Genomic DNA, 15407 nt, shown 5'->3' on the forward strand with positions numbered 1-15407 from the left:
TTTATTTAATACCCAGGAGTAGAGAAGAAGATTTCCAAAGAAATAATGCATTTTCACTATATACTTATTTAGCCCTGCCCTAGCACTAGAACCCCTGACCCCAGGGCCATGAATTTCACAATTTTGGTAAAGGACTCAATGCTGATTACAATCATGCAAACAGTTTGACTGCTTGATGTCCAGGAGTAAAGAAGATTTTTAAAGATTGCATTAATTTTAGTGGTTTTGGCCCCACCCCTCAGGCCCCAGGGGGGCAGGGATCATGAAATTCACAATTTTTGTTCCCCTTCACCCATAAATGCTTTGTGCCAAATTTGGTTGAAATTGGTTCAGTGGTTGCAGAGAAGAAGCTGAAAATGTTCAAATGTTAACACACGACGAACGACGGACGACAACGGACGAAAACAGATAGCAATAGGTCACCTGAGTTTATTCAGGTGACCTAAAAATGAAGCAGAAAAGAAATGTCAGAAATATAGGCCTAACACAAATCGACAGGGGTACAGATTTTCTTGGCATATGAGAACTGTAACACCAAAAAAAATATCAAGTTGAGCATTTTGTTTAGTTATTGTTTGGTATAACATTACCAATTGATTTCAAATATCAAACAAAATCTAAAATAATTTAAAAAACACCACGACAAGCGACGACAGGCGTATTATAGTATGACCAGCATCGAATTAGGTAAGTCTCATACTGACATTCAGGTACATGATATTGTAATTACCCTGTTCATTCACAGTGTCAGACCATCGAAGAATATTGCAACGGGGAAAAATATGCCATGCTATGCCATGCCCGCATTGAAAGAAATATTTTCTGTCAGATCTTATTTAGGTTTCTGCTGTAAATTATGCCTAAAAATACTGAAAGTCATATTTACCATGTTTACTTCTTCTTTGCTTGGTTCTTTAGGTCTATGGTTCTTTCGCGCCCACGCTTCTTTAGGTTTAGCTATTCATACGCATTTACCGCCAAAATGATGATTATATGACTGAACATGCTGAATGTGCTTTTTAATTCATTTTATCCGAGCAAATATTTTGTTTTCGTATATGAATTTTATGTATATTGTAAAATGTAATGGAAAACAAATGTTATAAATTTTATATAGCATTCACATATTAGAACTATTTATTCATGCGCATAAGCTGCATTGTTAAAAGTCTCCACCATCTGCACAGTCTCGTAAAGTCTTACTTCCGGTAAACTACTTCCGGAGACAACCAGGCTATTGTATAAGCGAAATACGGTATATTAGCGACGAATACAGGTCATGACGATATGTTTTGTTTTTGATTGCAACCACCAAGGGTTGAGGAAAACATGTAAGATGTTTCGCTTCCCAGCCAGCTCCGCACTGGCGAAGAAATGGGAAATACTTTGCAGGGATATATCATATCTTTGACATTTTGTTCGTACGAAAATCGAAATATACTGTTTACATTTCAAAGCGTGTATCAATATATGACTTTTTAAAACGTTTATTAATTAAATAGACGTAAGGATAGAAGCATGATCCCCCAGAATGACAGGATCTGCAGCTGTCACTTTGTAGATGGCGAGAAGAGTAATGGCCCCACCCTCTTCCCATTGAATAGTGGAAAAATGTTCAACTTTCCAGATCCGAGCAAATTAAAGAGGTACTGTATCTTCTGTTTACTGATAAAACTTCAGAGTACTGAGGATTACTTTAATATAGTGTAATAAAACATGAATCGTTAATATGCTTGTCTGATGCTATATAATAAACAAACATGTACATGTATCAGGTCCAGCACAATACCCCGATAAAGGTATATAGCTTGATAAAGTTATATAGCTTTATCAAGGTATTTAAAATACCTTGATCAAGGTATTTTATGCACTGAAAATTCAAAAAATTCTTTAAAAATTAATTAATGAAAGTCGAGTTCTGAGTTTTTGTCAGTAAATTCACCCATGCATCTAAAGTTCTCAAACACAAACAAATCAGTAGAAAAACGTGTCGTGTGAGGAGACGTTATTTTATGCTTTCTTTTTGATACCAGAGTGTTTTTCATGCACGAGTAGACACACTGACAAAAACTCAGAATTCGACTTTCAGTAATTAATTTTTAAAGAATTTTTTTGAATTTTCATTACATACAGTACCTTGATCAAGGTATTTTAAATAGCTTGATAAAGCTATATAGCTTTATCAAGCTATATAACTTTATCAGGGTATTGTGCTGGACCTGTGTATTAAAGCTTAGTTTTCAATGCATAAAATGTTACTTTGTATTTTGTTCGGCTTATCGAGAACTGAAAAAAGAGAGATCAAAGAAAAGGCAGTCTCTGAAGACCAGTGTGAATCTACTGCAATGTCATGTCAACCATCCCATGTTTCTCTAGACCACTCCTATCAGGCTTCATATCATCAATTAAAAGAAGAGAATCAGGTAAATAGGATAGCCATACACAAAAATCTGTGACATATTGCATGTAGTTTGTTAGAAGCAATAGATTAACCTTATTAATACAAAATGTTGTCTTACAGGATAGATTAAAACTTTGTGTCTTTTCCATTTTGCCTAGTACATGATGTTTTAATTCTGATTTTGATGCCGGTACATGTATATACGGAAGCCCATTTAGGACCTATCAAAAATATTTTTGAATTCGTTATAACGATTTTTAGAATTCGTTATAACGAATTTAATTTGTTATAACAAATTTTTAGAATTCGTTATAACGAATTTAATTTGTTTTAACAGCCTTTTAGAATTCGTTATAACGAATTCAATTTGTTATTACAGCCTTTTAAAATACGTTATAACGAATTAAATTTGTTATCACAGATTCATTGAATTCGTTATAACGAATTTAATTTCTTATTACAGATTTATTGAATTCGTTATAACGAATTCAACGAATTTGGTTATAACGAATTCAACAAATCTGTAATAACAGATTAAATTCGTTATAACGAATTCAACAAATCTGTAATAACAGATTAAATTCGTTATAACGAATTCAATGAATCTGTTATAACAAATTAAATTCGTTATTACGAATTTAATAAATCTGTTAAAATAAATTAAATTCGTTATAACGAATTCAATAAATCTGTTATAACAAATTTAATTCGTTATAACGAATTCTAAAAAATCGTTATAACGAATTCAAAAATATTTTTTGATAGGTCCTAAATGGGCTTCCGTATGTATAGGTACATTTTACATGTATTCCCCAGAATTTGCGGCGTGAAGTTGAAGAACTAAGAATACAGGTCAGGATGATGTCAACAAAGCGTGCTTTCAGGATTGGTGATATCTTGAATGATGAGAGAAAGGTACGCTTTGGAAAATAGGTAGTGTAAATATATCAAACACTACATCTATATTACAAGTTTATTTTAGTGTTTATACTGTAAACAGCATATATAAGATAAATAAGTTTCATTTTGTAATCATTCAAAATAGACATTAAATAAAATTTCAGCTATAAAAAGCTTTTTAAAATGTTTAAATTTATAGTTGATAATCTCCTGTCATAAAAATAAGCTATGCTCATGCATATCTTTGAACACGATACTTTGTGGTTAAGTATTTTCATTTCAGTTGACATGTTTATTGTGATGATGGGCCAACTGCTGGACAGTTCATCAGCCGGTGATAAATGACTGGATAAGTGCTAGAACATGCAATGTCAGGAAAATATCTTGTAAAATTATTTAATTGAAATACTGCTGGGCAGTATTTTTATGGGCAAATAAATTTGAATAATGAAATAAAAAATATTCTCGACACTGTTTTTAATGTCATGTTTTAATATAGATGCTGATGTACACAAGTCTACGTCCTGACATGTTTCTTGCCATTGATGAAATGATGCAGAGGTTCAAGATAAAGTATATTGATGGATGGACACCATCTTTCATTACATTGACTGACCAATTGTTGATGACTTTAATGAAACTGACAATGAACACCCCATTTTTGGACCTTGCTGAGAGGATTAACACGAGTCCGTCATCTGTCAATAACATTGTAACTTCGCAGATTTGTGCTTTGCATGAAATATTATATGAAGGACTCGTAGAGAGTCGCATTCCTTCTCTCCAGAAGTGCAAGGGGTCTATGCCTACAAGTTTTGGGGATTTTAGTTCATGTAGAATAGTACTTGATGCAACAGAAATCACCCAGGATGTTCCAGGGAATGATATGAGATTGCAGGCCAGCACATACAGCGGATACAAAAATTCTCACACTGTTAAAAGTGTTACAGGTGTTGCACCTAATGGTGCTTTGGTATTTATTAGTAAATTGTACCCTGGCAGCACATCTGATGTTGCAATTGTAGAACATTGTAAAGTCTTAGAACAGTTATCTCCAGGTGATATGATCTTAGCAGACAAAGGGTTCACTATTCACAAGTTGTTGCCCCAAGGAGTACATCTAAATATTCCTCCCTTTCTTACATCTAAATCCCAATACACCCCCAGTGAGGTCCAACTATGTCGAAGAATTGCTAAGTCACACATACATGTTGAAAGAGCAAATGAGCGTATGAAGAATTATGAAATTTTAAGGCATGTTCCGCAGCAATTTAGATATATTTCTACAAAAGTCTTTCAATTATGCTGTGTTTTAGTCAATTTTCAGGATCCCCTTATGCAGGAAATTGCTCAGAATTTTGCAAGTGTAGATAACTAAGATATTAAAATTAAAATGTTTTCACCATGTTTAATGTTATATCTTATAGCTGTTGTAAACACGGGAGAAATTTACAGAAATAAAAGTCCGTCAAAACAGATATGTTGATCTCCCAATTGATGTCTTTGTTAATTCTCACAATCGCACAGTCTTTTGGTGTCCAGACCATAAAATCACACAAGGATTTCCCAGTTATATGAAGCTGTCCTTGCACTTGATCATAGTATTGGTGGTTCTCTCGAAGCTTGAAGGACTTGACTCCATTAAAATCCTGAACCTCTATATGAAAAAAATATATATGTTGAAGATTTTTAAAGAATTAGAATTTTCATTGGTGCCTCAATCATTAATATAAGACAAAACTATTTAACTAATAAATATTTACTTGTATAAGTATTTTGTTCCTTACTGTACACTAAAGTGAGAAGGCAAATCATCTGCCTTGAGGACTAACATTACAACAGAAGGAAAAAACTTTTTTAACAATTGCTAAATTGAAATTAAATTTATCCAAACTAATATATTGGAATTATTTAAAGTAATATCTCAGTACATAAAACATATTCAAACAAATACATATACACTATTATTACCTAGGCAGTAATCATGTACTTTTTCAATAGCTTCTGTTCACCTCCAGTATTTCTGGCTTAACGTTTGACATCTCTAATATGTCAGCGAGTCCTGGATTCTGATAGCTGAATCCGAATGCAGCAGGACGACGAATGAGTCCATCGGGGCTTGACCCAAGAACCCCATTACAGTGTAGCCAGATACCTAATATGAACAGTATTATAAAGTTACAAAATAGCATTAATATGCAACACTCTGATTTTCTTATGCATTGATGACTTGTTATAAATAGAACATAAAAATAGTATATATATATTCATTATCTTCAACTTCAGTTAAATAACTGAATTTTAAATGAATTAGCTCATGAAAATTTTTTATTTATCATCAATTTTTATTTGCTTTAAAGAAATTGAAATTTTGCTTAGGAAAGAAATATACCAACCTGTTGGCTCTACAATTGCATCCCCAAAAGTTCTATACTTTTCAATTGCGACTTTTTCATTGCACGTCCCCCAAATAATGGCATCCTTCTTTGACAGATCATAAGCTGAGCATAATCTTTTGTATAAGGAGACAGGATATCTGTTATATAAGGAGCAAACTTTCAATATTTTTGATTTTATAATTAACTGCTTTTACAAGTATCATTTATAACTAGTGCTAATTGTAACGGGGACCATTACAGATGTTCCCCAAACGCTCCCCAACTCTCTTTTTGTGCCATATTACCTGTAAGCTTCATTAAATAAGACAAACTCTATGTTTTTGAGACTTTAACATTTACCTGGAAGTGTACGAAGTTCATTCAAATTTTAGCATTGCATGCGTGCGCATGCGAATGCCTGTGCGTAATGACCATATCATTTTGTCTACACAATCCATATATTTTAATAAACTAAAAATTAAAGTATTTAATCCAAATGTAATAAAAATACGCTCATTCAAGTGTATTTTTGATTTTATTCATTTCACGTGCACGCACGTGCATACATGAGCACGGTGACCATACCTTCTTGTAGAAGATCATTACATCTATCTATGTTCTAAATCCCACCTCATATGGTTGAAAACCAAGGGCGTTATACCTGTTAAAAGTTTCAGCCAATTAGATTGCAGCGCACGTACACGCACGTGCATGGTGACCACACCTTTCTTGTAGTAGTCCATTATATCTATCTATGTTCCAAATCCCATCCTGTTTCGTTGGAAACCAAGGGAGTTATAGCTGTTTAAAGTTTCAGCCAATCAGATTGCACCGCACGTACATGCACGTGTATCCATGTGCATGGTGACCATACCTTCTTGTAGTAGTTCATAATATCTATTTATATTTCAAATCCCGTCGTCTTTGGTTGAAATCCAAATGAGTTATAGCTATTTAAAGTTTAAGCCAATCAGATTGCAGCGCACGTACATGCACGTGTATCCATGTGCATGGTGACCATACCTTCTTGTAGTAGTTCATAATATCTATATATATTTCAAATCCCATCGTCTTTGGTTGAAATCCAAATGAGTTATAGCTATTTAAAGTTTAAGCCAATCAGATTGCAGCGCACGTGCATGCACGTGTTTTCATGATAATTGCTATATATCATATTGTAGGATATCCTAATGCATGGCTATAATCAAAATTTCAAAGCACTTCGTCAAAAGACAAAAAAGATATTGAGATTTTTGTTTCAGCCAATCAGAGTGCAGCGCACGTGCATGCGCGTGAGATCTTGCTATTTTGACCATGTCATATTGTCTATACTTCTAATGTATCCTTATCTTATGAGTTCTAAAGCATTTCATCAAAAAATTTAAAAAGTTACATCTATATCAATGTAATCGGTCATTTATCATGTTGCACGTGCGCGCTCTTGCAAGCACGTGCGCGCAAAATGACCTTCGTTCCGCAAATCTACATTACATGTCTACTGACCCTAAAAACATTTCACCGTAGTCTGATGTGTAGTTTACAAGATCACTCGCGGACAAAATTTTCCCAGGAAGAAAAATAAGAATAACTAGAAAAGAAACTCGTTGCGAGCAACGAGAGGTCTTCCGTTCCGTCCGATTCAGAAAAAAAGTAAAATCAAACTGAAAAAGTGACTTTAAAAATCGGAAACATGGGGGATTGAACCCGGGTTGCCAGCGTGAAAATCCATTGCGGTACCCATTACACCTTTGGGAACCCGCTTAAAATTAACATTCGAATATCGCGAGATTGTTTTCTTATTCCAACATACATTACATTTTTTTAAAATTCAGTTTGGAATTATAACACGAGAGCTAGCTTGCCAAACTTTGATCAAGATGATCACATCGGAATTTGTTGCTTGAGTTTTAACAGTAATTTTTAGGATAGATAATCTATTAATGATGAACAGATGATACAGTTTTCTTTCCTTTTTTCGATATGTATTCAACTTTTTATCCCATGCAACTCCATATACAGACATGCCAATGTTATATATTTCTGCACTATTGTCGCCATTTGTCTACTACTAAGTCGGGTCATGATGCATTATTTCGTGCCAAACGTCACAAGTAGTTCTTAACGCTATTCCTTTGAAATGTTTGATTTATTTAATAGATGTGATAGCTTCAATGGAAATTAGAAATGTGTGTTCTTATAACCAGAATTTCGAGCGTTAGAAAGTACGAGAATATTTATCACATTATACAAATATGATTTCGTATACGGCCAAGTAACAATAAAGCTGTGAATTCGGTAAGATTTTCCACGAATTTTGTATCCTGTTTACCCCCAAAGTGGAGATGAGTTACACGTCCATGAAAAGACTGGAATGTTTCGCTAAAAAAAATCACTCGTCCTCCGACGGTCAAGGAATCTGATACTATTTATGTCAATAACTTGCATTTATTACAAGAATATTCATATAACCTTTAATAAACAATCTTTTAAAAATGTTTTTCTTATTTTTGTCTTTTCTATTCATTTAATATATCACAAGCCTGCGTAAAGAAAAATAAACAGAAGTCAAGTCATACTTCAGAAACATAGTTTATATTAAGTCAGGCAAGTTTCTTGAAAAGTATTATAACCATGGTTTAGGATAAGTTTTCCCTGGTGCAAAATAAAAGACTGAAGTCATCGTATTTCCACTTGTAGTCAAGTTGTATTCTAACTTTGAGATGCAGACAAAAGCGATTTCAATAGAAGTTTGAGGAAACCTCATGTTAAAAGTATACTCAATGCAACGTAATTGCGATGTAGCAATCAAAAGAATCCTTTACATTTCATAAATCTTTTTGGTAGAAGTTTCCTTCATCTAAACGCTCAGCTGACCTTCTAGAACCCGACTTGCTTAATGGCGGAGTTTACCGAGACCGCCGCCATCTTGGACACGCTTCAGATTTTCAAATGCGAATATCTAGTGTGTGGATTGATCAATTCATAGATAAATTATATATTTGGCCTTTCCAGTAGGGTCTTTATTACCATTAATTATATCAAAGAAAAATATTGAAAAACAAAAAAAGTTGAAAAAGTGTACATTTTGAATTCACTTCCTGTAGCGACCGGAAGTACTTACGACGCAAACGAAGTCAAAATTGCACATCTATAACTCATGGTCTATCATCTCTAACAAGTCTCCAGTTAATATCTTTAGCCGTTTTCGAGAACACTCGAAGACAAAATTGCATTTTAAAATCAGGAAATTGCCCATAACTTGGCACTGGTACCGAATTTTCCAACAAACGGAATTTTATATAAAATTCATATAATGACCTATAATTCCTGAAATTTTCAATGAAATCCACCAAATAGTTTACGAGAAATCGCCTGCACAAAATTTTGTCTAAAAAAAAAGAATAATAATAATAATAATAATAAGAAACAATAGAATCGCTATAAGGTCTTCCGTGAAGACGGAAGACCTTAAATAGAGCAAAGCTCGTTGCAAAGCAACGAGTAGGTCTTCCGTCCTGTTTGACCGGAAGTTTATGCTACTTCCCGTGTGACTGGAAGTGTTGACGACGGACATAAAATTAATTTTTATGCTCCCAGTGACAGATGTTACCCAAAAACTTTTCAAGAACGGTAAAAATACGCGTTTTTCGACTACTTCCGGTTTGGCCGGAAATGACGTCGACGGACGTATTTTGACGACTCCATTAGATTAAGCTTGACATTTTGAACAACTTTGCTTCATGGACGTGTTACAAATTCTCAATACTTTTTGAGATATAAAGGAAAAACTTTCGGCCCCTGTAGACCCCTAATTTTAGGGGCCAGCCCTTTTTCCGAGATATCATTTGGAAGAACTTAAAATTCTACACTTCTTTTGTTCTATATATTTTAACAAAATATTTCCAGGTAAAAAGATATCGTAGAAAAAGTGCTAAAAATTTTGAAATTCGCGATAGGCCTATTTTTGGGCCATACCGAGCGCCGACGTGCAGCACTTCCGGTAAAAATAAAATACATTTCACAAATCTACAGACATAGGTCTACTAGACCTGAAAGTATCACGTGTCTATCTAAAGTCGTTTAGGAGAAATCGTGCGGACAAACTGGCCCTTAAAAAATCAATTTTGTGCTAATAACTCCGGACCGGAAGTGACGTCATCAAGACAGAAAAAAACGCATAAGGTTCAAGTGATGTTACATAAGTCCTGAAAGTTTCATGGAAATCCATCGAGCCGTTTTCGAGAAATCGCGTGCACAAAATCGGTAAGAAAAAAAAACAATAATAATAACTAGACGAGCTTGTTGCAAAGCAACAAATAAGTCTTCCGTCTAATTCTGAATACGATGATATCGAGATTGATAGACATTTACGGTTATGTGTGCAAAAAACGAGCCATTTACAAATACTTCCGGCCTGACCGGAAGTGGCGGTATTTTAACGACTTTAAATGATCTCTGCCTCTGCTATTTATTATTTTGAACAACTTTCCTTCTATGATGCATAACAAATTGTCAACACTTTTTGAGATATCAGAGAAAACGTTATGGCCCCTCTGGATCCTTTATTTTAGGGGCCAGCCCTTTTTCTTGGATATCATTTGAAAGATCATGCAATTCTACACTTCTTTTGTTCTATATGTCTTAACAAAATATTTTTAGGTAAAAAGATATCTTCGAAAAAGTGTTAAAAACTTTGAAATTCGTGATACGTCTATTTTCGGGCCATAGCGAGCGCCGACGTGCGGCACTTCTGATAAAAATGAAATACGTTATACATATCTACAGACTTTGGTCTATAATATCTGAAAGTTTCATGTTTCTATCTTGAGCCATTATTGAGAAAGTCTGCGGACAACCAGACCCTTCAAAAATCATAAAATTGACAATATCTCCAAACCGGAAGTGACGTCATCAAATCGGAAAAAAATGCATAAGGTTCAAGTAATGTAACATAAGTCCTGAAAGTTTCATGGAAATCCATCGAGCCGTTTTTGAGAAATCGCGTGCACAAAATCGGTAAGAAAAAAAAGAATAATAAAAGTGGAAAAGAAACCTAAGAATAACAAGAAGGTCTTCCGCTGAAGACGGAAGACCTTAATAAAAGTGAAAAAGAAACCTAAGAATAACAAGAAGGTCTTCCGCTGAAGACGGAAGACCTTAATAATAATAAAAAACAGAGTAAAAACAATATGTTCCCCAACTTCGTTTGGGGAACATAATTACATATACATATAAAGGCATGTAAACTACCAGTATACCTATTTCTCTTGATCGCTGCCAAAACACAACCAAAGTTTGAAGCTGTTAATCTATTCTTCCTAACAGATGACCACATGCAATTTTCCTTTTGACCAGTGGTAAGACAGGCAAACTAAAACATGACAAAAATCTTAAAACTTAAACAACATTCATAATAAAACAGAATACATTCTATTCATTATGCAACTCATTTGTCTTTACCTGTTGGATTTTCTTGCTCATTTATCATTAATTTTTGCTTCATCCAAGCGATTGGATTCTCTGCAGAAATAAATTCCTGGCTAGAGATGAGGTCTTCAACTAGAGGCACTGCAAGTGTGGGCACAGGCGGCTCGGGGGATAGTATCCAATGCATTGCTGTTGATTTAATTTAAAAAAAATTAAACCCTCAGTGAAAAAGACAACAAATACTCAATAAACCTGTATTGCAGTTACATCACCAATTCTTAATACTGGTATGTTAAATATTTTTTCAAACTTATTTTATTCACTACTTCAAATAAATTTTGGATTTCAATATGTATACATGTGAAAAGAATGTACAAATAACTTCCTTTAAGTATATGAGAAATAGGGTGAGTAATATTTAAACATTTTACTAAAGGTTGCAGTTGAGTTGAAGTTTTATGTTACGTCACGATCTTCTAGTTTGACAGATGCATTCAAGGTAAATAGTATACGCCTCCTAACCGCAAGCTTTACGACTGGAACTTTCTTCTAATCCCTGATTGTTTGCTTGTACAACAAACTATTTCTGTGTCAAGGTTGATAATATGAGTTAATCAATCACATGAATTGATTACGCTGAATGCATCTGTCAAAAAAGATTGTGACGTGATGCAAAACTTCACACTGAATTGAAATTGATAGTATAAATGTATAATTAAAAGTTTAAAACAAAGTCAACACAAAAACAAAAGAGACAAGAACAAAACTAAACACGTAAAAGACAAAAAAAGCAAAAAGAATGGAAAGACTGCACATCTTGTCAGAATTTCAGTCCAATGTCAAATACGCCATTAAATATCTGAACTCCAAAGTCCGGGTGTAATGAGTTAGTTAGGTGTTTTGTGAATTTATAAATATATATACATGTGTGTATATGCATTCTATCCTCTCACAGTATAAATTTTCAAAAAAGTAACAATAAAATAAACTCGTAAACAATGTGACCCTAAAATAAAACACCAGATATATTAACCTGAAAATCTCCGTACAGTTGTCAATTTCTGATATAGGAACTTCCTGTCCCTATCATTGACTGGCCTATTTGTTGCCCTAGTAATTTTTGACAAAAGTTGAAAAATGGAGCATAATACAACACTGAATGGTTTTACATATACCATGCTAGCTGCAGATCTGTAGCTTGCTGGTCTGAAAAAATTAGGATGGACGACCAGAGAGATACAGTTCCATCCATTGAAAAAAGTGTATATTGCCCATAAAAAATGTGCTATTTCTCTATTTTTTATATTTTCACTTTTGGGGTACTGTCATTTTTTAATATTTTGCACCATTCATGAAACAGTCATAATAAATGCATACCTGTAATTTATAAACCTGTCAGGTGCAGGAAAAAGTTCTTCCATCGTCTTAGTTTGACAAGGTGGCGCACTCTTTGGATGCTTAATCCAACTCTGGCGTACATCAGTTTTGCTGACATTTTTGTACCTGTATCAACATGTTCCATAAATTTACTAAGTTATATTATAGTCTTGGGGCCTAAAGTTAGATTTTATAGTTACAAGTATGCTTATATATGCCAAGGTAGTGGACTTGGAGGTTCCAGGGCACGAATAGTACCCTGCTACCTACAGTCACATGGTGCACTGCACACTTGTATATACCGGGTATATATATTGGTGTGCATGTTTTGATATAATTTCTATTTAACATTAAATTTGGTAAAGCATACCTATAACAGACCAAGTGAATTTACATATTACATAAATTGCATATAAATTACCCATAGAGAAGAATGCTGGCTTTATGGTGACATTTATCCATCCCATTAACACACAGGTACTCTGTTCAACTGTGTAGCTAGAACCAAGAGTAATCTAATAAAATAAAAAAAAATAAATAACCACCTAGAATTTTAATTATATTACAATCAATTTTAAAAGTAAAAAGCATGTTTACATGGAAACTTGAAAATTGTGGAGAGAGAGAAAAAAAATAGTATATTAATTTATTATTATGTATTAAGACATTGCATAGACGCTTTCAGTCAAGGAAATTAGGAAAGAGGTTTGTTCTGGATTTATTGCATAGGCAGGATAAAACATATATACTTCCAAACGTGTTGTACATTATGCATTATTTCGTGATTTACACAAAAGACTTAAAAAAAAAACTTTTCTTTCTTCCAAAAATCTCAAAGAAATGGGATGAACTTACAGTAACCTGGTAGCTCCGGTCTCGCATGGAGGCTTGGACAATTCCCCTTATAAACTGCGCATCTTTGTCATACACAAACTTTAAAACGTGGTCAGATTGTACGGCAGTCTCCGATTTCCGCATAAGTTTCGTTGTACCAGCTGTAACGTTATAATTTGACCAATATAGAATGGACAACGCCATACCTGCATCATTCGGTACTCCTCGGCTGATTCGGTTTGCCGAACGAGTGGAAAATTTAGCCCGGTACCCTGTCTCATCCTTGCCGAGGCAGTGACGCAGCGTAAACGAAGCAAGACAGGGACAGGAAACCAGGCTATGCGTAGGAATTTGTTCAAAGTTCTCTACTAAGAACAAATGTATTTTTGATAACTGCACAATAATAATTACAGTACAGTTTATATTCACATTTAATTAATCAGATTATGAGTATAAATTGTTTCAACAGCGATTACAAGTAGATACACTATATTTCACAACGTCAGTTTAATTTGGCGACTATTGGGTCAACATCCTGCATTGAACAGGATCCCATAAGCCGGCTATTGCTCTTTGAGCAATAAGCCCGGCTAAAAATTAACGTGCCACTTTTGATTATTGATCGATTGCATATTGTTTAATGCCCCTCTCGAGAATTTTTCACTCGTATGGAGGCTGCACCACTTCCCTGTGGAGGCTGCAAATTTTTTCCTATGCTCGGCACTCAGGGCCGTTAAGCTGGAAGGGATCTTTTTCGTGCCAGCACTTACTGCGACTCCGGACCTCGGTTTAAACGGTCTCATGCTAAGGACCGGTCTCCACGTCCCACATGTGGTGGGATTCGATCCCGCGACGTATGAATTGTCTCCTTACTTCGCGACTCTAGAGCAGACGCTCTAACCACTGCGCCACGCGGACGACGTCTTTAAAGACAGGAAAACAGCAACAAAGCGACACAAGAACCGTTCAGAATAGGAGCACCAGGAGGAAACGTTTCATGAATATTACGCAACGACAAACCGAGTTTAAAAGTAAGGCAGGGGGGATCATGATGCCTAAACAATTTTTTTTAGACGTTTCTAGTTGGAAGTGGTGTTTTTAGTTGTATTTATTGAATGAATGTACATAGGTGAATATCTTCAGTAAATTGAGAATTAAAATTAAGGATTGCTGAAACTTTATTGTAACTTTATGAAAATGTTACACATGTATTATGATGTGCATATTTAAGAAGATGAGATGAAAAATCGTAATTTTATTTTTTTGATAATTTCTCAGAGAGTTCGTTGAATTATCAAAGTTCAGTAGTGTTTTCTTATTATCTATTCAAAGAATGAATGTTCTTTAAACTTAAGTGTGTGAAACAGAATGATATGTACCCTAAATCAGGATCTAAGACCAGAATGGAAGAAAGATAACATGAAAAGTGAGGTTACAGCGTCTGCTCTCGAGTCGCGAAGTAACGAGTTGGTCCTTATGTCATGGGTTCGAATCCCATCGTGGGACGTTGAGACCGGTCCTTCGGGTGAAACCGCATAAACCGAGGTCCCGCGTCGCAGTAGGTGCTTGCACGTAAAAGATCCATTCCTGCTCTAAGGCCCGTTTTTGTGGTCCGTATTTGCTCTGCTCCTATTTTGTATTTTATGGACTTTTAAAACTGAACACCGTTCGTTATCTCCATATCCTTCATAAATGTAATGGGCACAATGTCATGAGCGAGAATGCAGTTAAATGAGTTTCAGTCTTTTAGCATGGAAAAAACAATACATAATCACATGCTTATTTAATTTTATTTATTTTTTTCGAGTACAAAAAAATAACCTTGTACTAAAAAATCTATTTCAGAATTGGTGAAAGCATTATTTTTAATTTTTATCTTCACATGGTTTTTTGCAGAGCACAACTTCCCATTTGCTGTTGCAGACCATTTCAGCAAGCTCTGCAAGCCAATGTTTCATGACAGCTAGATTGCTAGAAAATTTGCCTGTGGCCGCACAATGACTACCATGATTGTCAAGAACGCCCTTGCTCCTCAGCTTCACAAAGAAGTATTTCATGAATGCAGGACAAAACCATTTACCTTAGCCTTT

General features: G+C 34.7%; 2 protein-coding genes across 4 annotated transcripts; one reads left to right on the forward strand and one right to left on the reverse strand.

Moving 5' to 3' along the window:
- Nucleotides 1-1279: 1279 nt before the first annotated feature.
- Nucleotides 1280-3752, forward strand: LOC134270478 (uncharacterized). Its single transcript, XM_062752699.1, has 4 exons — nucleotides 1280-1394; nucleotides 1505-1646; nucleotides 2285-2423; nucleotides 3218-3752. The coding sequence occupies exons 1-4, from the start codon at nucleotides 1280-1282 to the stop codon at nucleotides 3332-3334; spliced, it is 513 nt and encodes a 170-aa protein (XP_062608683.1). The 3' UTR covers nucleotides 3335-3752.
- A 222-nt stretch (nucleotides 3753-3974) lies between these two features.
- On the reverse strand, nucleotides 3975-13603 carry LOC134270479 (uncharacterized). 3 transcript variants are annotated; one of them, XR_009992832.1, is made up of 8 exons: nucleotides 13339-13603; nucleotides 12905-12998; nucleotides 12484-12609; nucleotides 11140-11295; nucleotides 10938-11050; nucleotides 5698-5837; nucleotides 5273-5456; nucleotides 3976-4958 (listed from the first exon to the last, which is right to left on the reverse strand). XR_009992832.1 is itself a non-coding variant. In XM_062752700.1 (6 exons), the coding sequence occupies exons 2-5, from the start codon at nucleotides 11158-11160 to the stop codon at nucleotides 5296-5298; spliced, it is 435 nt and encodes a 144-aa protein (XP_062608684.1). In that variant the 5' UTR covers nucleotides 11161-11295; nucleotides 12484-12863; the 3' UTR covers nucleotides 3975-4958; nucleotides 5273-5295. The 3 variants fall into 3 exon arrangements, 2 of the variants coding, with proteins under 2 accessions (XP_062608684.1, XP_062608685.1); XM_062752700.1 differs by lacking the exons at nucleotides 12905-12998; nucleotides 13339-13603 and having other exon boundaries at nucleotides 3975-4958; nucleotides 12484-12863; XM_062752701.1 differs by lacking the exons at nucleotides 12484-12609; nucleotides 12905-12998; nucleotides 13339-13603 and adding an exon at nucleotides 11538-11665 and having other exon boundaries at nucleotides 3975-4958.
- Nucleotides 13604-15407: the final 1804 nt, after the last annotated feature.

This window comes from Saccostrea cucullata, unplaced genomic scaffold (assembly GCF_032062105.1).
Source record: "Saccostrea cucullata isolate Sc308-1 unplaced genomic scaffold, CSIRO_AGI_Scuc_v1 ctg5566, whole genome shotgun sequence".
Classification (NCBI taxonomy): Eukaryota; Metazoa; Mollusca; class Bivalvia; order Ostreida; family Ostreidae; genus Saccostrea; species Saccostrea cuccullata.

Excerpts from the sequence above, each read along its gene's own strand:
- LOC134270478 (XM_062752699.1), top strand. The coding sequence starts at position 1,280 with ATGACGATATGTTTTGTTTTTGATTGCAACCACCAAGGGTTGAGGAAA. Across the intron at positions 1,395-1,504 it reads ATGGGAAATACTTTGCAGGG|GTAAGGATAGAAGCATGATC; the intron begins ATATATCATATC and ends AATTAAATAGAC. Across the intron at positions 2,424-3,217 it reads AATTAAAAGAAGAGAATCAG|AATTTGCGGCGTGAAGTTGA; the intron begins GTAAATAGGATA and ends TGTATTCCCCAG.
- LOC134270479 (XM_062752700.1), bottom strand. The coding sequence starts at position 11,160 with ATGAGCAAGAAAATCCAACAG. Across the intron at positions 11,051-11,139 it reads TGAGCAAGAAAATCCAACAG|TTTGCCTGTCTTACCACTGG; the intron begins GTAAAGACAAAT and ends GTCATGTTTTAG. Across the intron at positions 5,457-5,697 it reads TGCAATTGTAGAGCCAACAG|GTATCTGGCTACACTGTAAT; the intron begins GTTGGTATATTT and ends TGTTCATATTAG.